The sequence below is a fragment of the Stenella coeruleoalba genome, assembly GCF_951394435.1.
Source record: "Stenella coeruleoalba genome assembly, chromosome: 3".
Taxonomy (NCBI): domain Eukaryota; kingdom Metazoa; phylum Chordata; class Mammalia; order Artiodactyla; family Delphinidae; genus Stenella; species Stenella coeruleoalba.
Window position 1 is genome coordinate 163,473,098 of NC_137148.1, and position 27,272 is coordinate 163,500,369.

The 27,272-nt window shown below is 58.0% G+C and overlaps 3 protein-coding genes across 3 annotated transcripts; all 3 read left to right on the forward strand.

The window, feature by feature from the left end:
* Position 1: 1 nt before the first annotated feature.
* Positions 2 to 7,705, forward strand: NDUFA13 (NADH:ubiquinone oxidoreductase subunit A13). Its single transcript, XM_079917481.1, has 5 exons — positions 2 to 136; positions 5,329 to 5,407; positions 6,763 to 6,834; positions 7,231 to 7,300; positions 7,518 to 7,705. Exons 1-5 carry the CDS (start codon positions 43 to 45, stop codon positions 7,635 to 7,637), a joined length of 435 nt encoding a protein of 144 aa, XP_079773607.1. The 5' UTR covers positions 2 to 42; the 3' UTR covers positions 7,638 to 7,705.
* Positions 7,706 to 8,283: 578 nt separating this feature from the next.
* On the forward strand, positions 8,284 to 16,879 carry YJEFN3 (YjeF N-terminal domain containing 3; the record flags this gene model as incomplete). Its single annotated transcript, XM_079917876.1, has 6 exons — positions 8,284 to 8,342; positions 12,332 to 12,440; positions 14,504 to 14,614; positions 14,851 to 14,964; positions 15,044 to 15,203; positions 16,674 to 16,879. The coding sequence occupies 6 exons, from the start codon at positions 8,284 to 8,286 to the stop codon at positions 16,877 to 16,879; spliced, it is 759 nt and encodes a 252-aa protein (XP_079774002.1).
* Positions 16,880 to 17,543: 664 nt separating this feature from the next.
* On the forward strand, positions 17,544 to 25,518 carry CILP2 (cartilage intermediate layer protein 2; the record flags this gene model as incomplete). Its single annotated transcript, XM_079918005.1, has 8 exons — positions 17,544 to 17,622; positions 18,607 to 18,705; positions 19,583 to 19,855; positions 20,386 to 20,541; positions 21,614 to 21,892; positions 22,471 to 22,579; positions 22,773 to 22,930; positions 23,183 to 25,518. The coding sequence occupies exons 1-8, from the start codon at positions 17,559 to 17,561 to the stop codon at positions 25,516 to 25,518; spliced, it is 3,474 nt and encodes a 1,157-aa protein (XP_079774131.1). The 5' UTR covers positions 17,544 to 17,558.
* Positions 25,519 to 27,272: the final 1,754 nt, after the last annotated feature.

Below are 27,272 nucleotides of genomic sequence, written 5' to 3' on the forward strand. Positions count from 1 at the left end.
CGTAACTTCCTCCCGCGACCGGAAGTGCAGGGTCCTGTAAGTATGGCGGCGTCGAAGGTGAAGCAGGACATGCCCCCGCTGGGGGGCTACGGCCCTATCGACTACAAGCGGAACCTTCCGCGTCGGGGACTGTCGGGTCAGTGTCGCCCTGCGCCGGGGTGTCAGGGTCTGGGCCTTCTGGGTGCCTCGGCGGGGTCGGGACGCCGGGGAGTCTAGCGGGCCTCAGTTTCCCTCTCCATATGACGGGAAGCGGAGTTCCAGGATCCCCAACAGCTTCAGTACTAACAATAACGACAACTGCTGCAGTTTGTCGAGCATTTACTAAGCCCTTTGCCTCCTCGGAACAGCCCAAGAGGTCGGTCCCGTTAATTATTCCCATTTTACAATTGATGAAACTGAGGTTAATTTAGCCCGCGCCGCGATCCTTCCGCCACGTTCCAGTTTCACAGGTGGGGAAACTGAGGCCCGAGAGAGGATGCGACCTCCCCACGGGGCCACCCAGAGCAAAGCTGGGGCCGAAACTCGGAATACCGAGGGAATTTAAAAGATGGTCTGAAAAAAAAAAAAGAGAAGATGTTCTGTGCAGTGGTTCCTCTCTGGTGGCCCCCAACTTCAGGCTATCCCAGAATTATGTGTTCTTAAAATTGTCCAGGGTTCTAAGTAACGTTTTAAAATTTTTTATTGGGTTTAACACAAAAAAATGTAAGCGAGAAAGTAAAAGGCGCCCATACTCTGCACCCAAGGATAACAGAGAAATACAAAAAATGTAAAACGAGTTAAGAATGAATACTTTGTTGCAAGTCATTGAACTTTACATTTAACCATGCGCATGTTGTGCAAATTATGCCTCAATTAAAAAGCAAAAAAATTCATGGGCATGGTTTCAAAAAAAAAAAAGTTATAATTCAGACAGTAGAAAAGTCACTGTCAGGTGAAAACTCAGGTCTTCTCCTGCCCCTTCTTGGCTTTTTTCTAATCCAGAACAAAGGTTGGCAAACTTTATCCGTAAAGAGCCGGCTAAATAGTTCGTGCTTTCTCTGCCAGATGGTCTTTATCCACTATTGCTGCTTTTTTTTTCAACTTTGCAAACCTAAAAGTGTTCTTAGCCCGAGGGACATACAAAAACAGGTTACAGACTAGATTTGGCACCACATGGGCACTCGACTCTAGACTCATTCCTAGATTCAACAAATATAAAGCAATCTTTGAGTCTCTTCTTGACACCCAGGTCAGTGCACTTCTCGGGTGTGTGATGTGAGGTCTTTTATACATGGATAGTTCTGTGACCAGGCTGCAGAAGGACCCTAGCCCTTGGGTCTCCCTGGGCTTCCCACAGTCAGCATCTCTTTCATTTTTAAGTGACAAATGTGGCCCATATCCCGGTCCTCTATCAGTTAATAATACAGCAGTGCCTCCCGTGTGCCTCAGATACCACCAGTTGGGGTTGGGTCTCCCATCACAGCCCTTGACACCAACTTTCATTGCAGCACATACAGACCCACCCCAGTCTTTCCTGGTTGCAGAGGGGTGAGGAATATTAAGACCACATTCCTTTCTGGGATGTGGTCTTCATTTATGTACCTGCATTTAGTAATTGTTAAGTGCATCCGTGGTGCTGGGCTGTGTCCTGAGGAGTTCACTGTTTAGCTGAGGAGACAGACACATCACTCCATAATTTCCCATTATGGTCAGTGCCGAGGCCTAGGATAACTGGGGCTTGCTTTAGCCAGAATGGGCGAAAGGACCTCTCTGAAAAGGATTTCCCCAGGCAGAGGGAACAGTAAATGCAAAGGCCCTACAGTCTGTCTTACACCCTGCCCTTGTCCTCTGTCCTCCAGCCTTATCCACAGCTGCCCTCTCCCAATCAGTCTTGCTCTTGTCAAGGCACTGTGGCCCCAAGCCTGGCACCGACTCCCCTTTTCTCTGCGTAGCCCACTCAGTGCCAACATCCCAGAACATGCCAAGCTGGCTCAGGCCGCCTTTAATCCATGCTGCTACCGAAGTGACTGCTACCGCCACCTTTTCCCTTTACCTCTCACCCCCAGCTCTCCTCTCTCCACTCCCACCTGCACCCAGTGAGTGGCCCTTTCTTTTTTTCTGGTATCTTTAACATTTTTATTGAGATTCACATGCCATACCATACAGTTCACCCATTTCATGTGTACAGATCACCAATTTTGAGTCTATTCACAGGTATGCAACCATCGCCATGATCTAAATTTACAAAATTTTCATCACCCCAAAAAGAAATGCTCTACCCGTTAGCAGTCACTCCACATTCTCTCCCAGCCCCTGACAAGCTAGTGCTTTCTGTCTCTGTGGATTTGCCTCTCATATAAATGTCATCATTCACTCTGTGTCCTTTTTGTGTGACTTCTCAGCACGTTTTTAATGCTTATGTTGTAGTGTTTCAGTGCTTCATTCTTTTTTATGGCTGAATAATACTCTTGTATGGATGGACCACATTTTGTGTGTCCATTTACCACTTGTTGGACATTTGAGTTGTCTCCACCTTTTGGCTGTTACGAACAGTGCTGCTGTGAACATTCCTGTACAGGTTTCTGTGTGAACATATGTTTCCTTTCTCTGAGGTGGAGTGGAATTGCTGGGTCACATGGTAACTCCCTATTTAACATTGTGAGGAACTGCCAGACTATTCCCAAGTTGGCTGTACCATTTTACGTTCCCACCTGCAATGTACGGGAGTTCGAATTTCTCTGCATCTGGACAACACTAATTACTTTCCATTTAAAAAACTTTTAGCCATCCTAGTAGGTGTGAGGTGGTATCTAGTGTGGCTTTGATTTGCATTTCCCTAGGGACTAACGATGTTGAACATCTTTTCATGTGTTTATTGGCCATTTGTATAGCTTCCTTGAAGAAATTTCTGTTCAAATCCTTTATGCATTTTTAATTGGGTGGTTAGTTATTTTATTATTGAGTTTTAAGAGTTCTTTATATATTTTGGATACCATTCCCTTATCAGGTATATGATCTGCAAATACTTTCTTCCAGTCTGTGGGTTGTCTTTTCAGCTCATTGATGGTGTCATTTGCAGCACAAAAGTTTTAAATTTCAACGAAGTCCAGTTCTGTTTTTTCTTTTGTCACTTGTGCTTCTGGTGTCATATCTAAGAAACCATTGCCTTATCCAGGGTCACAGGGAATGACTTCTCTGTTTTCTAAGAGTTTTATGTTTTAGCTCTTAGTACATTGAGGTCTTTGATCCATTTTGAGTTAATTTTTGTGTATGGAGGGAGGAAGGAGCACACTTCTTTTGCATGTAGCTATCCAGTGGTCCAATTTGCTGAAAAGACTGTTCTGTCCCCATTGAATTATCTTGGCACCCTCGTCCAAAATCAATTGACCATAAATGTGAGGGTTTATTTCTGGACTCTCAGCTCTGTTCCATCAATGTACATGTCTATCCTTATGCCAGGGCACACTGTCTTGTACACACAGCTGCGTGATAAGTTTGAAGAGTCCTCCAACCTTGTTCTTCTTTTTCAGAATTGTTTCAGCTATTCTGGTCCCTTGCATTTCCATATGAATTTCACGATCTGCTTGTCAATTTATGTGGGGGGGGCCGGGAAGGTTGGGATTCTGATGGGGACTGTTGAATCTGTAGCTCAGTTTGGAGAGTGCTGCCATCCGAACAATGTTAAGTTCTGATCCATGAACACAGGATGCGTTTCTATTCATTTCAGGTCTTCTTTACACGTGGCCCGCACCCCCTTCTGGGCATGCCCCTCGTTGGCCTCTCCCACCAGACTGGCAGCTCTGGAGGCACAGACACCTCCTGAAGGCCTGGGGCCTCGGCCTCACCACTGTCAATGGGGAATAGATGAGTTAGAGCTGCATCATCTTAAAGGCCACCTTACCTTAGTCTTGGAATTTATCTTACAGATGGGCCCACACATGGGTGCCCAATGTTGAGGGCAAGAGGTCCTCACAAAGACAGTCTCTCAGTCTTTTCCCTGGGGCTGGGTCGGAAGAAGCAGCCCCGGGCCTCTCTGCAGCTGTTGCAAATAACGGGCAGCTCTGATGAAACACTCCCACCCAATGGAAAGAACGTTGAGTGCCCAACACAGGTGGTCAGCCATTGTGGGAGAGCCACGAGTGCACTACGGACCGGTCCTGGGCACTCGGCCCTCTCAGGAGAGGTCCTACTTCTGAGCACAGGAACCAGGGTGCCCTCGCTACCTTGTCCCCCATAACATGGAAGTGCCTTACCGTGAGCTCATGTTTTTAACAGGTTGAACTAAAGGGATTAAAAAATTGAGCCAGTTTTTCATTTATCTCTGGGTCCAACAGAGGTGCCAGAGGAGCCTTGTGCTGGAGACGAGCTGAAGAAGAAAGAGCCCCCACTTTGTCCCCCCGCGAGTCCCAGGAAGTGGCTTTACCCACCATTTGCCGGTCCTTTACTGGGTGTTAAATGGAGCTCGGTCTGGCTGAGCTTGTCAATTCATCCCAGCAACCACGAGTTCTGTCCAGAGGAGAGACTGAGGCTTGAAAGATGAGGTGGTGCAGGACGAGCCAGCCCCAGCCAGGCCCCAAGCGTCCAGACCTCCCTGAAGACCCCAGCAGGCCCACGGCCTGTCAGTCAGAATTACAGCACAGGTGCCCACGGGTTCTCAGTAAATATTCATCTCAGCCTCTGTCTCCTGGGGTCCCGGGAAGGGGATCCACCCTACTGGGACGGGAGGAAGCAGCACCTGGGAGCCCAGGGGGTGGCTGGGCAGCCCCTGCAGGGCACTGCCTGCCTCCAGCAGCCCCATCCAGCCCCCTGTGGGCAGCACACAGGGAGGTGGCCCAGGCAGCCGGGACCTCCGTGGAGCTGGGACCCAGCATGGACACCGTCCTTCCCCACGGGGACCAGCTGGCTGAAGGGAACCAAACGACCTTCTAGTCAGTGGCGGGGCCAGGGCCACCCAGCCATAAACGTTTAGGCCCTCAGGCCCTCTCATAGTCTCTGCCCGTCCTGTACCTTCCAGGAACCCTGGCATGGGGGCAGAGGTGTAGCAGCCTGGTGCCCCTGCCCGCAGAGTGGGTGAATGGGATAAAGAGTGGGCTGCAGCTGTCGGGGAGGGGGTGTCCAAGGGAGGGGGCCAGTGGATTTTCCACAGAGACAAAAAAAAGTAGTCTGAAAAAATAGGCATTAGAGATGGTACCGGCCATCTCTGGCAGGGGGTTCGTGAGGGCTTTTGCCTTCTCCCTCATTCATGTTACTGGACTGTTTGCACAGTGAGTGGGTTATGCTTCAGGAGAAGAAAGGACAAGGTGGCCTGTCCCACGTGCAGGTGCTGAGCAGCGCCCCCTCTCCCCACAGGCTACAGCATGTTCGCCGTGGGCATCGGGACCTTGCTGTTTGGGTACTGGAGCATGATGAAGTGGAACCGCGAACGCAGGTAGGCCCTGCGCTGGTGAGGATGGAAGGGTGGGGACGTGTGCCTGTGGACTTAGTGTACCTCGGGGCCCCTTGTCAACTCCTCAGGCCTCAGTAGGTGCAGGCCCTGACACAGCAAGTCGATTTCTGGGCTTTACCCTCAAGGAATGACTGACTAGTAAGCAAGAAGCTCGCCGCCAGATGTTTACTGGGTGCCCTTGACCTCCACCACTGGGTACCCGAGGGTCCACGTTAGCATAGCAGACGCGGAGGTGGAAGGACAGGCCCGTGATGCACTCTCTTAGGGGGTTTTTGTCTTTTTGTGGGTGGTGACCAGGCAATGGTGATATAAAGGCTTAAAAAGCAGATCATGCAAGATAGTGGCCGGGCCAGCCGTACAGGGCCTGAGGGACCCAGGTCTGCAACGGCCTTGGTTGGGACTCTTGCCGCCTCTGAGCTTGCCGGACGCCCCGCCACGTGGCTTCTTCTCAGTGGCTCCCAACGAGCTAGGCCCCTCCACCCTCTCCCACTCTGTGTCCTGTGTCCTTAGCACCCACCTTGAGCTTGCTCACCCCCAGCACAGGCGGTGCTGGAGAAGGCCTAGCAAGTGGAGGGAGCTCAGCATTGTTGAGTGAACTCAGGAGCACCTGGCGGGTGCTGGACGCTAGTGCCGCCACACTGGACAGGCAAGACCAGGCCCAGTCTCCCAGAGGGACCCAGTAGTAACCACGGTGTGTGACTGTGGTGAGGGCAGCAGCCTGGAGCGGGGCTGCTACCCTGGGTCCTGAGGGATGGGGAGGGGGTGGGAGGGTTGAGGTGGGGGCTGAAGTTCACCCAGACCCTTCCTTGTGCTGCTGTGAGATTTCTGGTGATGAGGGGACAGGGCCGGAGGCCACTCCCCGGGCCACATCATTGGGCATCGCTCTCCCCACACCTCCCAGCACAGATGGGGCTGGTGGCTTGGAGATGCCAAAAAGCAGGGAGAAGAAAGGAGCTGCCCATGATGCTTGCTCCCCCACGGCTATCTTGCAGTGAAAGTGATGTGATTTTGTAAAGTCCAGAACCCCATGATGAACGTTCCCCACAGTTCACTGCAGTCATCAGGCCCGGGCTATTTTTAGGATTTAAAAAAAAGTTTTGAACTGAAAAGGAAGTGTGAAGCCAGCAGTCTTGTGGACTGACGCCGCCTGTGTCAACTGCATGCCCCCCCATCCCCCGTCTCAGGCTGTCAGTGGGCAGAGCCCACTGCCCAAGCCCTTCCCCCTTGCTTGCCTCTCCCCCAAACCCCTTTCCAGGGTAATGCATGTCCAAGGACCTCATCATCTGCCCCCCATCCCACCATGGTCTGACCTGAGTGTTGGTTTTGGGGTTTCACAGGCGCCTGCAGATCGAGGACTTCGAGGCCCGCATTGCACTGATGCCTCTGTTGCAGGCAGAGAAGGACCGGAGGTGTGCTGCTGGGGCCAGGGTCGGGAGGTTACAGGCCTGAGTGCTGCAGCCTGCAGCGTGGGATAAGGCCAGAACACACATGGGGACCGACAGCCATGACCTTGTACGTGGCTCCAGGGGATGCCCTCGTCCTTGGAGAGGGCCCCAAACTTGATTTGCAGCAGAGACCCGAGAGAGAATGGAAGGGCTTCTGGAGGAGGGGGCATTGGGGCCGGGCAGGAGGACAGTAAGAGTCTGCCAGTGGAAGAAAGGAAAGAAGAGGGGTCAGCATGCGCAGGGTTGAAAGCTGCAGGAGGTGATGGGGAGGTGGGGCAGGGACACATTTGGCAGGTTTGTTCGGCAGGGGCCCCTCAGGGTGGTCAGGCCTGTCCCCCACCTCCCACCCTGTCCCTGCAGGGTTCTCCAGATGCTTCGGGAGAACTTGGAGGAGGAGGCGATCATCATGAAGGACGTGCCGGATTGGAAGGTGGGTCCTCAGCAGGGAGGGCGGGGGTCTAGGCCACTGCAGAAACGCAGCCTCCCACAGAAAGCCTGGGGCCGAGGGGTGGTGGGTGTCAAGTGCCAGCAGGGGAAGGCAGTTTTGGGTGTAGGCACAGTGGCTGCCAGGCCTGGTGGGGTCCCCGCAGGCTGCATGGGCCTAAGGGGTTAGCTGCACCGCCACCCATACCCTTCTGTCCCCTCAGGTAGGCGAGTCTGTGTTCCACACAACGCGCTGGGTGACCCCCATGATGGGCGAGCTCTACGGGCTGCGCACGAACGAGGAGATTCTCCGCTCCACCTATGGCTTCAGGTGGTACACGTAGGCACCTGTGCCCTTCAGACCACTGGACCCCTACTCCCTCCCTACCAGGAGAGAATAAACGCTCTGGAGACTGGCCTGCCTGTGTCCTAGGGACTGAGTGTTGGGGGTTGGGGGCTACGGGGTGTCACAGGAGGTGCAGGGACTAAGCAGAAGATGCCAGTGGGATGGCCCCTGGATCACCCTTTAGCATCGGCTACCAAATATGCCTGGACTTTTTCCTACCTTTTTTGAAACCCTGCTTGTCAGCAGCCAACACCTTCAGACTGGGGGGCTTCTCCACCTGGGTACGGGGTGGGTGGGTGACCTGCATAGGAGAGCACCGGGGTGGAGAGGGGCGCAGCACAGGCGGGTCCCCGCGCTCCTAAGCCAGGATCCCATAGCAGGGGTAACCGGCCCATCACTGCCCCTCCAGACTTTGTTTTCTTGCCAATATTCGCAACTCTGGGATTCCCGCCATCCTCTGAGGCAGCAGTGGGGTTAAGTCCACTTGCACCTACCGACCAACGGCTGTGCACAGCGCCTTCGCGGCGTCTCCTGATTGGCGGACACACGGTGGGCGGGAGGAGAGAGGACGCCCCCTCTGCCCAGGGATGCACTTAAAAGGCTGTGGTGGTGGTGGCTGCCTGCGCGCCCAGATCACCTCCGCCATGAGCAGCGCGGCTGGCCCGGACCTAGCGGAGGCACCCGAGGAGCGGTGTTTCCTCAGGTCAGCCGGGGGGAGAGGGACGGGAGGCTGGGGCATGGCTGGAAGAGGGCCTGGGGGACCAGGGGCTGTAGATCAGAGGCAAAGGCATGGCCGGGATGGGGGGGCAGGGAGAATCCCAGGCCCATCCGCATTTCACTGGAGAGACAGCCTGCAGCTGCCGACACCTCCAAAGCTGCGTTACCAGGGAAACGGCATCTGCAGCAGGCCCGCCCGTCATGAATTACTCATCAGCACCACTGGTCGCTCCCCCATTACCCACAGCCTAAGCAGGGCCCGCCTCCCCTTTCCATCTTTCCCAGGGACCCTGGAGCCCATGCCCCTTGTCTCCCATCCGGGAAGAGCTGAGCTCTTTTAGCTCCTCAAATGCTCACACCCTCCTTGATAGTGTACCTGCTACTAACCCCTTGTTCAGAGAAGAAAACTGAAGGCTGGGGAGGGAAGCCACTGGCTGAGCTAGGGCTAAAGTGAGTTTTAAATACATGGGGCCACTTGCCAGTGGGCTGATGAATTTGGGGTCTGGAGCTGGCAGCTCTGGTTGTGCCTTCCACCTTGTCCTAAGTCATCCTCTTGTGTCCTCTAAGCGCTTGTGACATGGGACCCCAAGCAGGGCTGTAGACCTCACTGTAAACCAGACCCCACAGTCCTTTGTGCGGCCACCTGCCCACTGTCCACTCAGCCCCTCTTCTCAAGGCAGATCCTGTGCAGCGACTGGCTGATGTCCAGACTCAGCGAGAGACCCAGCACATGCTAGGCAGGGGGAAGAAAGTGTTTTAGAAGCTGGAGCTGTGACTTCACCTGGTGTGGGGGATGGGGGGGCCTCAGATGCCAACTAAGGAGTGATGGGGTGCTGTGTGTTGGGTGGGAGTGGAACACGGGGAGAGGAGGCTGAGATGAGAGACATAATGGGGGGCATGTAAGGTGAGGAATTTGAATATTCTCTGAACACTGGGGACCCATAAGAAGGTTTAGGACAGGGGGTGGTGAAATCTGATGTTCAAGTTTTCAAAGCCCCCTCGGCTTGTGTTGAGTTTGGGGGGATGTGACTGCAGTAGGCAGCCAGGTGAGCAATGATGAAGGGCTGGTGGGCAGAGTCACGAGGGTGGAGAGAAGCAGATGGAGCTGAGAAAGCAGGGAGTGTGTGGCACAGGCACCCTAGCCTCAGAGCTTCATCTCTAAAAAGCCCCCTCCTGGAGCATTTTGCCCCTTCTGGGGCTGGTGGGCAAATCCCGGGACCTCACATCTCCTCTCATCTGGGGGCTGAGGTTGGGAGAATCAAGAGGCACCCTCATAAACTGAGCACCATCCCCCAGTCCCATAACAGTTCTGCCCTATCCCCTTCCCTGCCCAGAGCAGCTGCTGCCCCTACCCTCAGGCTCCTAAGCCTGGACTGCCCTCTGCCTGTGGAGTCCCGGTTATCTCTCCAGTGACCGGTTAGGCAGGAAGATAAGGTTCCAAGTGGAGGCCAGAGGCCAAAGCTTTGGAACAGAGAAAGAAGAGGAGGAATGCATGATCCTCCCCTAGCCCTCCTGCGGGGGCAACAGAGCTGTCACAAGGTGAAGATAGAGGAATGAGCCATATTCCTCCTGCCTGCCTGCCTGCCTGTGCTGGGTCTTTGTTGCTGCTCGCGGGCTTTCTCTACTTGCGGCGAGCAGGGCTACTCTTCGTGGAGGTGTCTGGGCTTCTCATTGCGGTGGCTTCTCGTTGTGGAGCACGGGCTCTAGGCACGCGGATTTCAGTAGTTGCGGCTCGCGGGCTCTAGAGCTCAGGCTCAGTAGTGTGGCACATGGGCTTAGTTGCTCTGCGGCATGTGGGATCTTCCCAGACCAGGGCTTGAACCTGTGTCCCCTGCACTGGCAGGCGGATTCTTAACCACTGCACCACCAGGGAAGCCCTGCCACATTCTTAAAGCACCTTCGACATTCTTTCTCAGGAGCTGGGCCGGCCTGTCCTGTGGGTGCTCTTCATCTGGCCCCACCATGAGGTCTGTTTCCCCATGCGGTCCTTCAACCTCCTGCAGCTTCAGCCGCAGACAACCTGGGAGTTGAATCTGGCTCTGCTCGCTGGGGTGACAAGGCATGTCACCTTGCCCTAAGCCTCCATCTTCCCCATCTGTGTGGGACCCTGAAGTATCTTTCTGACCAAGTTTCTCAGCCTCGCTCTCTCTGCCTCTCTTCTGTCCCTTGAACCTGCCAAGTTCATTTCCACCACAGGGCCTCGGCCCTCACTGTTCTTGCCACCTAGATTACCTCCCACAGCACTCCAGGCCAGCTCCTCCAGGAAGCCCTCCCTGACTCCCCATCGCATAGCAATGCTTGCTTCCCACCTCCACCCCTCCTGCTGCCTGGCCTGGTCACACTGCACAATTGGCTAGAAGGTTGTGGTCTCCTGCTCACAGAATCAAAAAAAGGAACCTCAGGATTCATCCCAACAAACCTCTGCCCATCTGTAGGTCTCCCTCTGCTTTGCTCACACCCCATCCGTGGCTCTGGAGACAGACACCAAGGGTAGAAGGCTCAGTTTTCCAACTTGCTTCCTACATGACTCTGGGCAAACCATTTTATTTATCTGAGTTGTTATATGTTCTTCCAACTCTTCTGGGCCTGGTCCTTTTACGATAATAATAATAATGATAATATCCTAATAACAATTATTATTATTATCACTATACTCTAGGGTGTGCTGAGCTGGGGGCAAGTGCAGTTCCCCAGCTGGAAGGGGTCCTGGCTATGGGAAGCTGGCATCAGGCTATAGACCCTGCCCAGCTGCTCCAGCCCCTGATTCTGGAGTGAAGAACGTCTTCCAGTCCTCAATGCCAGCCAGCTCTTCCTCTCTGTAGCCACCAAGCCCAGACCAAGGCCAGCCTGGGCCCTGCTCTTAGAAGGGCCCAACACTTGGTTTAATGCTCTGCCATCACCATCTTAAAACTCTTAATAATTATTGATCAAGGGGCCCCACATTTGCATTTTGCACTGGACGTTGAAAATTAGCCTGTCCTGCCTTCTCTTTTGCAAGGCTCAGAGAGATGAGACGGACCTCAGTCACTCACTGAGCTGGGGGCTGAGCTTCACCTCAAGCACTTTGGCTCCATTTCTCTGGCCACAATTATTGAATTTTATCACTGTCCCTGAAAGAGGGATCACCAATGAGTCTCATAGCTGCAGGCGCCACAGCCACCTCCCCATGTGAGCCATCAAACTCTGCTGCCTTGGACTTCCCTGGTGGCACAGTGGTTAAGAATCCGCCTGCCAATGCAGGGGACACGGGTTCTTGCCCTGGTCCGGGAAGATCCCACATGCCGCGGAGCAACTAAGCCCATGCGCCACAACTACTGAAGCCCCCGCGCCTAGAGCCCATGCTAGGCAACAAGAGAAGCCACCACAATGAGAAGGCTGCACGTCGCAATGAAGAGTAGCCCCTGCTCGCCGCAACTAGAGAAAGCCCGCGCGCAGCAACGAACACCCAACGTGGCCAAAAAAAACAAAGCAAAACAAAACAAAACTCTGCTGCCTTTAAAACCCTCCTCCCCACAGGCACCCCCAGTCCAGTTGACCTCCAGTGTCCTAGAATCCTTTCAGTGGTTTTCACTGCCTGAAATCCACGCGTCACCCCCAACAACTAAGTCCTTCATGCTCTATTCCCCCCTCTGGGTTCCTCTTGCCTTGGGGGCTGGGGGCATCTGGGTGAGGCTCTATATCCCATGCTTTGGGGCAATAGAACAACATGCACGGCCATGCACTTCTTCTACCACCAGAGGGCTCCCGCGCCTCAGGCTTGTGCTCAAAACTCCCGCAGCCTTCCAGGCTTCAGTTCAACGGTGTGCACGATGGATGAGGAAACTGAGGGTCTTCGGCTCTGGGCACGGGGTGGGGGTGGCATCCGGGCCTGGCTCAGAGCATTGGTGGCACATTTCTGGCTCCAGCTGAGTCTCTGTCTCTAAGTCTTTCCGTCTCTCTGTGTCTCTGAGCATTTCTCCCCACTCTGACCCCCAGCACAGCCGAGGCAGCTGCCCTGGAGCGGGAGTTGCTGGAAGATTATCGCTTCGGGCGGCAGCAGCTGGTGGAGTGGTGCGGCCATGCTAGTGCCGTGGCTGTGACCAAGGTACCTGACCCCTGATCCTCAACCTTGACCCCAACCAGATGGCCAGCCCACCAGAGTGGAGGCCTAGCTGCATGACCCCCATGGCCAGGAAGGTCATTTCTGCCCTCAAGAAGCCCCTCTTTGCTTGGGGCCACCCCAGCCCATCACTCAGATGGGGAAACTGAGGTCCAAAGAAGATCATCACTGGCCCAGGCCAGTGTGTTAATGAGCGTCAGGACAGAGACGGGGGTCCCCACAGATGTGGAGGCAACCACAGAGATGGGTCTGGGGCCCTTGACTGCCTGCCTCTGCCACCTCCTGGGTCTTGAGCAGAGGGGACGTCAGTTCCTGAAGTCTGAGCACCCGCAAACAACTCCCAGCCACAGGTGGGGGAACTGAGGCCCAGAGGTGGGGAGGGGTCTGCACAGGGCCCTGGGGGGTTGGAAGTAAAGCTATGTTTGGCTCTGGAGCAAACCCCCAGGCCTCAAGGTGCCTGCAAGAGATGCAAGAATAATAGCAATGACGATACTACTGTCCAGTGTTTCGTGTCATGTTGCCAAACCACGCTGGGCCTCAGTTTCCTCCTCTGAAAAAGGGTAATAAACTGACACCAATTAATAAACACAAATGCCTTAAGAAAGTGCCTGATTGAGTCAGGGCTCCAGCAGGTAACCCTTTTCCTCTTCCTCCCCTTCTTCCTCCTCTTCTTATTACCACTGTGTACTTTTTTTTTTTTTGCGGTACGCGGGCCTCTCACTGTTGAGACCTCTCCCGTTGCGGAGCACAGGCTCAGCGGCCATGGCTCACGGGCCCAGCCGCTCCACGGCACGTGGGATCTTCCCGGACCGGGGCACGAAACCGTGTCCCCTGCATCGGCAGGCGGACTCTCGACCACTGCGCCACCAGGGAAGCCCACCACTGTATACTTTTTAAAAAACTTAATAATATCTTTCTTTATGGGGCCTCAATTGTCTTTTAACTTAAATGTTGCTAGTTCCAAGTGAAACAGATCCTGAGTGAGATGCGCAGAGGAAAAGAGAACAATGAAAATCAAAGCCACAAAAGCAAACCCAGTGTAGTAAACTCATGCCTGGCCGTTGATGACCAACCGTCCAGTTTTTGCGCTGAAAGCTCTGTGTTTGTCCAGAGGCCCCTTGGTCCTAGCCAGCTGCATGTTATCACTCTCCCCGACTTGGTTGTGGGTCTGGGGCTCTGGGCATGGCGTGGTGGGGTCATAGGTAGGACCAGGTTGGGTCAGGACCTTGCTGGGGCCCTGGGGAGGAGACTCAAAAAGGAACTAACTTTCCCTCTGTGTGGTTGGAGGTTAGAGTAGAGTTGGGCCCCCTGGAGCCACCCTGGGCCTGGTAGAGACCCCACAAGCATGTCGGAGCCATTGTTACTCCCATTCGATAGAGGCTGGGGAAGGAGAGTGAGCTGAGGCCAAGCAGAGAGTCAGGGTAGGGCTGAGACTCTTCTGCGTTAAAGAGAGGGAGATACACAGAGACAGAGAGGAGAGTCTGAGAGATACAGAGATGGAGAGAAAGAGAGACACAGAGGCAAAGACAGAAATGAGAGAAACAGATGAGGAGAGACACGTAGAGAGTCTGAGAGATACAGAGAGAAAGACAGGGAGGTGAAGACAGAGGCCAACAGAGAGGGACAGACGGAGAGAGACAGGGTATGGCGCGTTGGAAAAATACCCCCCTCCCCTACTCCCTCCAGCTTTGGGGCCTCCGGGAGGGACGGAGGCCTGGAAACATGAGCAGTGGGAGGGGCAGCCACTGCGGTGGAAAAAGGTGGAAGAATGTCTGCAACTCAGGCCGAGAATAAACAAACCGCACTCTGGGCTCGGGTGGTGGCAGGAGGCACGTTTTTCTGCTTGGGCTTGGCAGAGCCTGAGGCAAGGACTCTGGGTCTCCAACAAGGAAACTGAGGCCCCCAGAGGCCCCAGCCCCTCTCCTCCCGTCCTGTCCTCTTGCCTCCAGGGCCGAGCCCTATCCCATCCTCTACTCCAGGCCTCAGTTTCCCCACTGGAGTAAGAAGTTCCGAACGCCATGCCTTTGCCTTTGCTGTGCCCCTGCCAGGTGTTCCCTTTGCCTGCCCACTCCCGGAAGCAGAGGACGGTGCTAGTCGTGTGCGGCCCGGAGCAGAATGGGGCAGTGGGGCTGGTCTGTGCCCGGCACCTGCGGGTGTTTGTGAGTAGCAAGAATTTCCTTGGCCTCTCAGGGTCACGCTCCCAACCCATCCTTGAAAAAAAATTGCTTCCTCCTCTTATTAGTGTCCCAGGGGGAGGATGAGGCATGTCAGGTTACAGAATATGCCCAGTGCTTGTGCCAGGCAGTGTCTGCTGCCTGGTACCCAGATCTGGGGACAGAGGCCCAGTGGGGAGCCTGGGAGGGCCCCAGTGCTGACCCCTTCCCGCTCCCCACAGGAGTACGAACCAACCATCTTCTACCCCACACGCTCACTGGACCCGCTGCACCGGGACCTGACTACCCAGTGTGAGAAGATGGACATCCCCTTCCTGTCCTATCTGCCCACGGAGGTCAGCTCGGGTGGCAACTGAGGGGGTTGGTGGGGGACAGTGCCCCAAGATTGCCCCCTGACCCTGCCTGCCCTCCCAGGTCCAGCTCATCAACAACGCCTACAGACTGGTGGTGGACGCCGTGCTGGGCCCCGGTGTGGAGCCGGGCAAGGTCGGGGGCCCCTGCATGCGTGCGCTGGCCACGCTCAAGCTACTGTCCATCCCCCTCGTGAGCCTGGACATTCCCTCAGGCATGTCAGGTGGAGTGGGGGGCATGAGGACCTGGAGGGCTTGGGTGGAGGCCCCTGTACCCTGGCTTCTGGTGGTCCCAGCCTGTCTGCCCACTCTGAGCCTCAGTTTCCCCAGCGTGGATGGATCCTGCACTCTGGGTGAGGCTGAGGGTCATGTCCATCCCTCGGATGGGGAGTACCCAGGCTGGTGCCCGTGTGACCCTGGGTCCCCTCCCCCCTACACCCAGCACAGTGTGCCCACTGCCCACCCTGGCCCAGTCACCCGGGGCAGACGTGAGCTCACTCGGCAAAGGCCCCGCTCATCCTGGCCACCGCCCCAGGCCTGTTGGAGCCATTAGGCAATGGGCAGAACGGAACAAACAGCTGCTGGCCAGCCAGACCCTCCATGGGGGTGGCCAGACTCAGGGGGACATCACCCGGCTTACAAGACCCCAGGGTCATACCAGCAGGATGCCACAGAGCTGGGGGTGGTGTCTAAGGGAGGAGGTGGTCTGGGGGGACAGTCTGCAAGCTCTTGTCTGAACAGATAGCCTTGGACAGAGAGGGTCTCCCTGTTAGGTCAGAAGGGCTTATTAGTGGCCCCTAGTCTGAGGGTGGAGGCTCATTTGAGGGATGGCAGAGGCTACAACCCAATGAGGGAGGGGGTCAGGGTCCTGCCAAGTCAAAAGGCAAGATCTAGTCTGAAGGTGAAGGCAGGGATGTCAGGGCAGAGGGAAGAGTCTCTAGTCAGAGGGAGGAGGCTGGCTGCTCAAGTTGGGAGGGGCGGGGGGCACATCTTGTCAGAGGCAAGAACCTGGGGCAAAGAGACAGGTCTGATGGGGTAGGCTTGCCTGAGGATGGTGGCAAGTCTGTCCCCTGAGTAGAGAGTGGGGATCTGGGAGGAGGCTGGGAGGTCTGGGTGGAAAGAGACTTTAGTTTAAGTAGGGGAGCTCAGGATTGATAGGCAGGGAGGTATAGAGATGCAGACGCATAGGTCTGATTGGGAAAGGGCAGCAGGTATAAATGAGGTCGTCTGAAGGCAGAAGCTCTGGTCAGAGGAGGAGGGAAACATCTCCGGGGAGTGGGGAGAAACTGGCCTGAGGACAGAGGCTCAGTTGTTGTTTTTTTTTTTTTTTTTTTTGTGGCACGCGGGCCTCTCACTGTTGTGGCCTCTCCCGTTGCGGAGCACAGGTTCCGGACGCGCAGGCTCAGCGGCCATGGCTCACGGGCCCAGCCGCTCCGCGGCATGTGGGATCTTCCCAGACCGGGGCACGAACCTGTGTCCCCTGCATCGGCAGGCGGACTCTCAACCACTGTGCCACCAGGGAAGCCCCCAGAGGCTCAGTTTTATGGGAGGCAGGTCTGACCAAACTCATGGGTCAGAGCAGAGGCTGTGTCTGATGGGGAAGGGGAAGTGGGTGATGGGGCGGCAGGTCTCTTGTCTGACAGCCTGCACCCCTCCCAGCTCCTGATCCCCGCCTCCCATCCTTCCTCCCTCAGGCTGGGACCCAGAGACCGGCGGCGACGCCGAGGACGGGCTACGACCCGACGTGCTCGTATCGCTGGCGGCGCCCAAGCAATGCGCCGGCCGCTTCTCCGGGCGCCACCACTTCGTGGCCGGCAGGTTCGTGCCCGACGACGTGCGCCGAAAGTTCGCTCTGCGCCTGCCGGGGTACACGGGCACCGACTGCATCGCGGCGCTTTGACAGCCACCCGTGCCCACGCGGCTTGGGCCCGCGCCAATAAACACACGTACCACCGCCACCTCGCCTGGGCCTCCTCTGTGCGCGGGGTCTGGCGCGGGGGTGGGGAAGCTCAGGGAGGAACTTCCCACCGGTCCCCTGGTGGCCCCAAGGCGGGAGGGATGGAGGGCAGACATAAATGGACTTCTTGCTGGCCTCGGAGAAAACTGGAGCCAGAAGAGTGGAGGGTAGATTCAAGGTGGGATTTCCAGGCTGCTCAGGGTGGCCTAAAGCCAATAGAATCGAAGTTAGACCCGATGGAGGGTTTCTAGCCGCCTAAAGGGCGGCTTAAACATTGAAGGTTCGGACAGCTTCAGGCTCGATTCCAGGAGGCACTTCCCGACGTGGAGAACAGAGGGTGGGCTAAGGAGGGGACTTCCAGCCGGCGCCGAGGGGACGCAGGCCAGCCCGAGGGCGGAGGTACAGCCAGACACACCGAGGGGGGCGACCCAAAGAGGTTGTCTGCGCACCGAAGTCACCTCAGGCCCGGGAGCGTTGCTTGGACGGGGAGTGGCCTGGACGGGGCGTGGCTTGCGGTCGCGTCCCTCCCCCATCCACAGCCCCAGCGGCCGCCAGACCCGCGGGAGTCCGACCCGAGTGCACAGCGGAGCTGGGACCCTCCCTCCGACTTTCGGACCTGGCCATGGCGTCACTGCAGATACTGCTCTGCCTCTGTGTCGCCGCCGCGCACCTGGCGGGGACCCGAGGTGAGGCGCCCCCAGACCCCAGACCAGCCCCCTAGGCGCCGGACGTCTGACAGAGGGCGTGGCAAGCAGCCGGAGCCTGGAGACAGAACCAAGGGACCCACTTGCTTCCCCAGGCCTGCATTCCCTTTGCCAGCCTCGGGGGTGGAGTGAGGGGGCAACGAAGAGATGGAGCTCTGGGACCACCTGGGGCAGGAGGGGATCTCGTCCACTGTCTTCCCTCCTCCAAGGGACGATAGGGGCACCGGGAGTGTGGCTATGAACTTCAGGCTCCTCTGGATTCTCAGGACTGCAGGGTACCCATCTCAGCCACAGCATTTGGACCCTGAATCATCCAGTCTTGGTCACACTATGAAGGGGCCAGAGCTGTCCCCTCTCACCTAACTCCTTCCCTCTTCCACACACACACACACAGCACTCAGAAAAGAAATTCCCATCTCTGGAACACTCAGTGGAGTGGGGAACTGGGCCCATTTCTCAGATGGGGAGACTGAGACTCCAAGAGGGAAGGGACTTGTCTGAAGTCACTGCCCAGCCCAGTTATCTCAGACAACTCGCGGCTGGAGAAGCCAGGCTAGATTCCAAGGACTTCCCACTGGCAGCTTGGGCCCCAAGTGCAGGGATGAAAGGTAGACTGAGGGAGGGACTTCCAGTCAGCAAATGGATGAAAGAAAATTCAGATCAATATGACAGCAGGGAGGGGCACAGCCAACTGAACTCATGGCCACTGAGCACAGTGGGAGAACTGGGTCTGGGAAGCAGAGTGGACACAGACTTCCCCAGCCTAAGGGGCTGTGTCAGAGTGAGGGACGGGGCTGTGGGAGACTGGGGGTGGGGAGGTCATGGGGAGGCTTCCTGGAGGAGGGGGTGCTGCAATTCTCCCCTGGATTCCGGCTTCTCCCCTGTGAAATGGGGATGATCGTGGCAGCACTTTGCATACCAGGAGTTCACAGAAGTCCTTCCCCCTACCCCTCACCCCTTTGACAGGCACCACCACCCCTGAGGAGCCCATGGTGACTGCGTGGGGCCTTGAAGGTTCATTGCTGCACCCTGGCCAGCCCTCACCAGCCCTGGAGGACTGGGAAGGTGAGCCAGCTTGGGTCTGAGTCCTTGTTCTGCTGTGGACTCTGTGTGAGCTCTGGCTGGTAGGGTCTTGAGAGGAGGGGATACAAGCTGGGTGAAGAGCCCAGGACTGTCCTGGTCCCTGGGCATGGCAGCCCCTGGAAGTGGTGCCCCAAGAGGTCTAAGTTTTAGGAGCAGGGAGATGAGAGCCCAGGCTCTTTGTCCAGGAGGAAACCAGGGTGGGGTGGGGCGGGGCGGTGAGACAACAAGCTCAGTTCAGTCAGGGAAACAGGAGTTCTGGAACCCAAGTCTCTAGCTGCCCAGCTAGGAAGGTTCTATTTGACTTGCTCTTGAATGAGGAAAGGAGTGAGCGCCCCTTGGGGGGTTGATGGAAACAGAAGCTAGCCTGTGAGAGGCCAGACCCTTCCCACCTCTGGCTTCTGTGAAAGGGAGGGTTGCCTGATAGGTTCAGTGGGCAGCGAACAAGGTCCCAGCTGGCACTGATGCGAGGCTGCCAGGCAGTGGAACAGCTGGTCTCAGGCCTGGCTCCTCGTGCTGCCTTTATATCTCCTTACACCTCAAGGGTTCTGAATTCTGAGAGTGGGGGCTGGTGAGACAGTGGCAAGATCTCAGCGTGCACTCATGGGCCAGCTCAGATACTGAGCGGCAGAACTAGGGCCGGGGCAAGCGCAATCCAACCTCCCCTGATCCTTCTACAGCTCCTTCTGCCCTCGAGGGCTCTGGATCTGGGCAGGCTGGGCTTGCCCATGTACTTTTGTAGGGAGGGGGACCTGGCTTAAACACGCAGGTGGGGGTGGGCGGGCCGCAGCCCAGGCTCCTGCCTGAACTGATGGAGCCCGACCGGCTAAGGCCCGGGTCCCAGCGCGTGCGGTGCCCGCAGAGGCCAGCGAGTGGACGTCCTGGTTCAACGTCGACCACCCGGGAGGCGACGGTGACTTCGAGAGCTTGGCTGCGATCCGCTTCTATTACGGGCCGGCGCGCGTGTGCCCGCGGCCGCTGGCGCTGGAGGCGCGCACCACAGACTGGGCCCTGCCGTCAGACGTCGGCGAGCGCGTACACTTGAACCCCACGCGAGGTTTCTGGTGCCTCAACCGCGAGCAGCCCCGAGGCCGCCGCTGCTCCAACTACCACGTGCGCTTCCGCTGCCCGCATGGTGAGGGCGGGGCTAAGGGAGCGGCGGGGATTGGCCATAGGTGGATGAGGCCTGAAAGGATGGTGTCTTGTTGGGGGGGGAGGGGGAGGGTGCAGGGCGTGGCTAGGAAGAAGCGGGGTCTTTTAGGAGCAAGGCCGCAGGAGAGGGCCGGAGCGGATAGGAGAGGAGCTTTGGAAGGGAGGGGCTAAGAATGGCCGGGGCCCAGGTCGGGGTCAGGAAGGGGCCCCTAGGAACATAGCTCCCTCTCACTGCCCTCTTTTGCTCATCTAGAACTAGGGCCGTTCTGTGGAAGTGTGTTTTGAGCCCCAGATGTGGGTGAGACGCAGGGAGAACAGCAGGGCTTATCTTGGCGGGGGCGGGAAGGTACCTCAACTGCACATTCGACTGGTGCGCCTGGGGGAGCACCGATTGAGGCAGTGGGCAGGACTTCTCTCTGACTCGGATGCACGTGACGAGAGCACCCTCCAGTCCCACACTGTCAACAGAGTTCCAGGTTCCATCTGACGCCCCCATCCCTGCCCTCTCCCCAGAGGCCACGTGGGGTGCGTGGGGCCCGTGGGGTCCTTGTTCGGGGAGCTGCGGGCCAGGCCGTCGCTTGCGCCGCCGCCGCTGCCCAAGCCCTGCTGCGGATGCGTGTCCTGGGCGTACCCTGGAGGCGCAGAATTGTGTGAGGCCTACTTGTCCAGGTAGGAGGGGCGGGGCCTGGAGGAGATAGTTGGGTTAGAGGCGGGGCCTGGGTGTAGGGGCGGGGCCAGTTGAGGGAAGTACCTAGAGGGGCTAGTTGGGGTGGAGCCTGATGGGACGGTGCCTGGAGGGAGGAGGCGGAGCCTGAGTGTAGGGGCGGAGCCTGGACGACCAGAACTTGGACCACTTGGAGACGCTTTTCCTTCCCTTCCGGGCCCCCGAAGAGCATTGGTAAATGTGTACATCTGGACGGGTGGACGCCATGGGGGTCGTGTCCAGTCATGGGCAGATCTGAGGGGGCACTTCCTCTGTGTGCCTGTTGGAGTGTGCGGATGTCCTGGTGGACGTGGATACACACAGAAGCTGGCTCACACACTCGTGGTGCACACACGCATGGCATTCGCAGGCCACGCCCGTCCCCCACGCCCACGTGGACATGCGCTCACACCCTGGCAGACATGATGCCCAGGCCCTCCCTGGTCCAGACACCAGGCCAGCCAGGAGGCGACTGGAAATTCCAATCAGGCCTGGTCTCCACAAACATGGTCTGGAGACTGCCCCAGCAGAGCATGCAGCAGGGTGGGGGAGCACAGTAGCCAATGGGGTGGTGGGATTCCCCACCCTACTCTGCTTGGCTCTGCCTTCTCCGTGCCTCTGCCCTGAAGTTTCCAGTGGAATTTTCCATTTTATGGAGAAACCACAGGATTGTGTCAGGAGGGAGATGTTCTGGGCCCAAGACCCATCCCCTCGCTGGGCCCCCAGCCCCTGCCTGAACATTTTCTCTCATGCTAGAAGGAGCCTCTCTGCCTTGTAAGAGTCACCTATCCTGTCCTCTCCTCCAGGGCATCTCCTTCACACCAGGATTCCAGGTCCCTCCCCTTGGCCCAGCCCTGACCACTGAGCCCCATGTCCTTCACACCAAGGGCTGCTGCAAGCAGGTCCATGATGAGGACTCTCTGAGGGGAACAAGGTGGGGAGGGTGTCTGGGTACCTTTGCTGAGTGACTGATAGAGAGGATAGCCCTCCCCAGGAAGGGGTCAAGAGTCTTCTCTGCCTCCTGTGCCAACCCCCCAGGGTGTGGTCCCAACACCTGTGGGTGCACTGACCACATCCTTCTGGGCTCGGTGGTCACCCCATCTGGGTGTCCGCTGCCAGGAGCCAGGGTCTCCTTGCGAGACTGGCCTGGCACCATGGCTACTAGCCATGCCCACGGAACCTTCTGGGTGCCTGGAGTCTGTGCCAGCAGCCGAGCCAATGTCAGTGCCCGAATGGATGGCTTCTCTGCAGGCATGGCCCAGGCCCAGGCCAACAGCTCCATCTCTGCTGTGGTCAGTGTTGTCCTTAATAAGTTGGGTAAGTGCCTCATGGTAAGAGGGATGAGGGGGCTGAGGAACTGGGGAGGAAATTCTGGGTGACGCCAAGCACTTGGGATGATGTGATGTACAGTGAGGCCAATGGAGCAAGAAATAAGATGTAACGGTCATTGGAGAAGATGTGAGGTGAGAGGTGGAGTTGCAAAGGGAAGCATTAAGATTAAGCATGGGCTTCCCTGCGTGGTGCAGTGGTTGAGAGTCCGCCTGCCGATGCAGGGGACACGGGTTCATGCCTCGGTCCAGGAAGATCCCACATGCCGCGGAGCGGCTAGGCCCGTGAGCCATGGCCGCTGAGCCTGCGCGTCCGGAGCCTGTGCTCCGCAGCGGGAGAGGCCACAGCAGTGAGAGGCCTGTGTACCACAAAAAAAAAAAAAAGCATTAAGGGCACAGTCTCCAGCAGATGGGAGGTGAACCTGAGTGGGGGGAGGGTCATTAGAAAAGGCCCAAGTGAAACAGGGCATCACTGTAAGGGAAAGGATGGGGCCCTGCTCTTGGGAAGGGTCTTTGGGAGAAGCTGGGGTGGGGCAGGGCCCTGACCTTTGCTGCCTCTGCCCCCAGAGAAGCCCTATCTGGTGAAGCACCCTGAGTCCCGAGTTCGAGAGGCTGGCCAGAATGTGACCTTCTGCTGCAAAGCCTTGGGCACCCCCATGCCCAAGAAATACTCCTGGTGAGTGCCTTGCCCCATGCTCAAGGGTCTCGCGCCCAGCTTTGGGGTTGGAATGGGCTTCCCATGATATGTGGTGCCTCAGAGACCCAGAGGAAGCTGCTCTGCAACCTCCCTGTGCTCCATGTGGGGCGGGACAGATGCAGCCCCTCCCCCGTGCCAAGGGCATTCATGGTGCTGCTCACCCGCCACCCAGGTTCCACAACGGGACCCTGCTGGACAGGCGAACGCACAGGTACGGGACCCACCTGGAGCTGCATGGGCTTCACCCAGACCAGGCAGGCACCTATCACTGCAAAGCGTGGAATGATGCCGGGGCCGTGCGATCGGGCACTGCCCAACTCACCGTGCTTGGTGAGCGTCCTCAGCAACCCTACCCACAACCCTGAGCGAGCCCTGACACCAAACTGAGCCCCAATCCCAGCTAAAACGCAACTTCAAATGGAACCCTGACTTCAGACTGATCTCTGACCTTGCTCAGTCGGATCCCAGGCTCCCACTGAGCCCCCGGGTTGAGCCTCTGATCCCAATCTAGGCCCCCAACCTTGGCCTCCATGGAGTTCCCCCCCCCCCTTACCCTGATCTGGCTGATTTCTTGCTCCACAGCCCCAGGCCAGCCAGCCTGTGACCCCCAGCCCCGAGAACACCTGATCAAGCTTCCAGACGACTGTGGTCAGCCAGGCAGCGGCCCCATCTACCTGGACGTAGGCCTTTGCCCTGACACCCCCTGCCCCAGCCCTGCAGGCTCGAGGCCCCGATGTGGGGACGCAGGCTCCCGCTGCTGCTCGGTGCACCGGCTGGAGAGCAGGAAGATCCACTGCTCTGGCTACATCCTCCCAGTCAAGATAGTGGCTGAATGTGGCTGCCGGAAATGTCTGCCCCCTCGGGGGCTGATCCGGGGACGTGTGGTGGCCGCTGAGTCTAGGGAGCCCTTGCGCTTTGCTCGGATCCTCCTGGGCCGGGAGCCCATTGGCTTCACATCCTACCAGGGTGACTTCACCATTGAGGTGGCACCTTCCACTCAGCGGCTGGTGATTACTTTCGTGGACCCCAGTGGCCAGTTCGTGGACACTGTCAGGGTCCTGCCTTTTGACCCTCGAGGTGCGGGCGTGTACCATGAGGTCAAGGCCATGCGCAAGAAAGCCCCTGTCATCTTAGATGCCAGCCAGAGCAACACGATATCCCTCGGGGAGCTGGAGGACGAAGCCCCCTTAGGCGAGCTGGTCATCCCTCCGAGAGCCTTCCGCAGAGCTGATGGTGAACCCTACACAGGGGCTGTGGAGGCCCGGGTGACATTTGTTGACCCCCGAAATGTCACCTCGGCGGCTGCCGCCCCCAGTGACCTGCGATTTGTGGACAGTGACGGGGAGTTGGCTCCACTGCGCACCTACGGCATGTTCTCGGTGGACCTCCGTGCTGCCGGCTCCGCAGAGCAGCTGCAGACCGGGCCGGTGGCCGTGCGTGTGGCCGCCAGCCAGATCCGAATGGCCGGTCACGTGGAGGCCCTGAAGCTGTGGTCGCTGAACCCTGACACGGGCCTGTGGGAAGAGGAGAGCGGCTTCCAGCGTGAGAGGTCGGCGGCCTCACGGGTCCGCCGGGAGGAGCGGGTCTTCCTGGTGGGCAACGTGGAGATCCGGGAGCGGCGTCTGTTCAACCTGGACGTGCCTGAGCGCCGCCGCTGCTTGGTGAAGGTGCGCGCCTACGCCAACGACAAGTTCAACCCCAACGAGCAGGTGGAGGGCGTGGTGGTCACGCTGGTCAACCTGGAGCCTGCCCCCGGCTTCTCGGCCAACCCCCGTGCCTGGGGCCGCTTCGACAGCGCCGTCACTGGTCCCAACGGGGCCTGCCTCCCCGCCTTCTGCGATGCTGACCGGCCAGACGCCTACACCGCCCTGGTCACGGCCACCCTGGGCGGGGAGGAGCTGGAGCCCGCCCCATCCCGGCCCCGCCCACTCCCGGCCACCGTGGGCGTGGCCCAGCCCTACCTAGACAAGCTGGGTTACCGCCGCACCGACCACGATGACCCCTCCCTCAAACGCAATGGCTTCCGCATCAACCTCGCCAAACCCAGGTCCGGCGACCCCGCCGAGGCCAACGGCCCCGTGTACCCGTGGCGCAACCTGCGGGAGTGTCAGGAGGCCCCGGTGACCGCCAGCCACTTCCGCTTTGCTCGCGTGGAGATGGAAAAATACGAGTATAACGTGGTCCCCTTCCGCGAGGGCGTGCCGGCCTCCTGGACTGGAGATCTCCTGGCCTGGTGGCCCAACCCGCAGGAGTTCAGAGCCTGCTTCCTCAAGGTGAAGATCCAGGGTCCCCAGGAATACATGGTCCGCTCCCACAATTCGGGGGGCAGCCACCCTCGGACCCGGGGCCAGCTCTACGGTCTGCGGGATGACCGGAGTGTCCGAGACCCCCAGCGCCCTAGCACATCTGCCGCCTGCGTGGAGTTCAAGTGCAGCGGGATGCTGTTCGACCAGCGTCAGGTGGACAGGACACTGGTGACCATCATGCCCCAGGGCAGCTGCCGGCGCGTGGCGGTCAACGGACTCCTGCAGGATTACTTGACCCGGCACCCCCCTGTTGCACCCGCTGATGACCTGGCTGTCTTCTCCATGCTGGCCCCGCTGGACCCTCTGGGTCACAACTATGGTGTCTATACAGTCACTGACCAGAGCCCAAGGCTGGCCAAGGAGATTGCCATCGGCCGCTGCTTCGATGGCTCCTCTGATGGCTTCTCCAGGGAGATGAAGGCCGATGCTGGCACAGCCGTCACCTTTCAGTGCCGGGAGACACCAGAGGGCCGGCCGAGCCTCTTCCAGAGGCTGCTGGAGTCCCCATCGGCAGCTCTTGGTGACATCCGCAGGGAGATGGGCGAGGTGGGCCGGGCACAGGCACGAGCCTCAGGTCCCCTCCGCACCCGCCGTGGCAGGGTCCAGCAGTGACCCTGGGCCCCAGCCTCGCTCCTCTGCCCTGCTCCAGACTCCTCTGTCCTTGGCAAGTCTCTTCAGGTTTCTGGGCACTTCCTCCCCAGCCCAGAATTCAGTCAGGTCCGATGGTGCAAATGCAGGCAGATAATTGTTGCTGTGTGACGTGAAATGGAGTTTGTCCTGACTGTGGGAGCCAGCATCCTGGGATGATGGTCGGGGCTGGTGACCGGCTGAGGCCCAGAGGGGATCATTCCCAGCTCACATGCCAGCTCTGATTTCATTTCATATTTTGACCCGGATTTCAGATAATCCTCCCTTTCAGATTTCTGTGCTGAGCTGGATGCTTTTTTGGGTCCTTTACCCTGAGTTTTGTTCTTGGGGTTATTTATTGAATAAATAATAACAGGTGTGAGTGTGGGGTCCGGACGTGGCCCATTGAAGGTCTGGGGAAGAGGCTTCTTGGCTCTGGGACTGAGGAGCACAATTCTCATACGTTTGGTGCTTGGAGATTCCCCAGGGGGTCGGGGCAAGGATTCAATTAAAGATGCTTCATTTCCAACTCCTGGTGTCAATCTTGGGGAGAGAAGGTTGGAGGCTGGGGCTGCTGGATCCAGGTGCACCTTGGCAGGCAGAAACAGGCCTGAAGCACATACGGACATGGGTGTGCAAGCGGCTTGCAGGTCCCCGTGCGGCCCTGGACACTCCTCAGGCAGGCACGTGGGCCCCAACCGATGCCCACAGAAGTGTATCTGCGACATGTGTGTGCAGAGCTGACTCATAAGCAGCCCAGGCTTGTGCAGCCCTGACTGCAAAACACAGTAGTAGCTGCTGCCCTGGCCTTATCCTCCTTGCCTGGCTGTGGTCAGTGGCTCCTATCTGGCCACATGCCCAGGGGCTACAGTGGGCAGGGAGGGGCCCTGGCAGGGCCGTTTGCCCCAGGAGGCAGGAACTGAGGCTTCCCTGGACTTCTTCCACCGGGACCACAGCTGCCCTGCCCTGGGTCACACCCGGCTGAGGCCTGGCCATGCCTTGACCACGTGGTGATTTGGCTGCCCAAGGCCATGGTCCTGAGCCATCACCGGGACTCTCAGTCTGGAGGTGCAGCACCATTGCTTGCGCGCTGTGTGCGCGCGGCCAGGCAAGTTGTCCTGACGCCCCATGGGACAGGCGCTGTTCCGATCACACACCCCCTTTCCAGACAGAGAAACCGAGGTCCCAAAAAGGAGAGGCAAAGGGCTGCTTGGGCCCCAGAGTGAATCCCGGCAGGAGCGGGGGGCTCCCTGGATGGCCCAGCAGTCCCCTCAAGGACGCGCGTGAGACTCCCTTGGCCTGTAGACGTTGGTCCCTGGAAGGCATCAATGTGGCGTTTCTGGGGGCCTGGAATGGGGAGCATTGTGCCTGGCTGATTGCCCCCAGAAAGGGTGGCGGCAGGCAGTTGGAGTGCGGGGTATTATTCCCTTATTCTAGGGCCTGCTCAGGCCTTCTGCACACCCACCCACTTACCCACTCAACTGCCCACTTCCCCTCTACCACCCACCCACCCGCTCGCCCACCTGTCCACCCCTGCCCCTCCAGTCCCTCTTACCATCTGCCTGTCTAGCATGTAGAGGTGTCACGTCTGTGCCAACAATGGGGGCCCGAAGAGGGCCTGGCCTTGGCGGGAAGAGAGGTTCACGCACACCCCGACACACCTGTGGAGTCAGTGCTCAGCCTACGTGGCCCGCTGGCTCTTGTCCATCTGGAGAACTCTCCATCGGACAACCCCCAGC

Excerpts from the sequence above, each read along its gene's own strand:
- NDUFA13 (XM_079917481.1), top strand. The coding sequence starts at position 43 with ATGGCGGCGTCGAAGGTGAAGCAGGACATGCCCCCGCTGGGGGGCTAC. Across the intron at positions 5,408-6,762 it reads AAGTGGAACCGCGAACGCAG|GCGCCTGCAGATCGAGGACT; the intron begins GTAGGCCCTGCG and ends GGGGTTTCACAG. Across the intron at positions 7,301-7,517 it reads AGGACGTGCCGGATTGGAAG|GTAGGCGAGTCTGTGTTCCA; the intron begins GTGGGTCCTCAG and ends CTGTCCCCTCAG.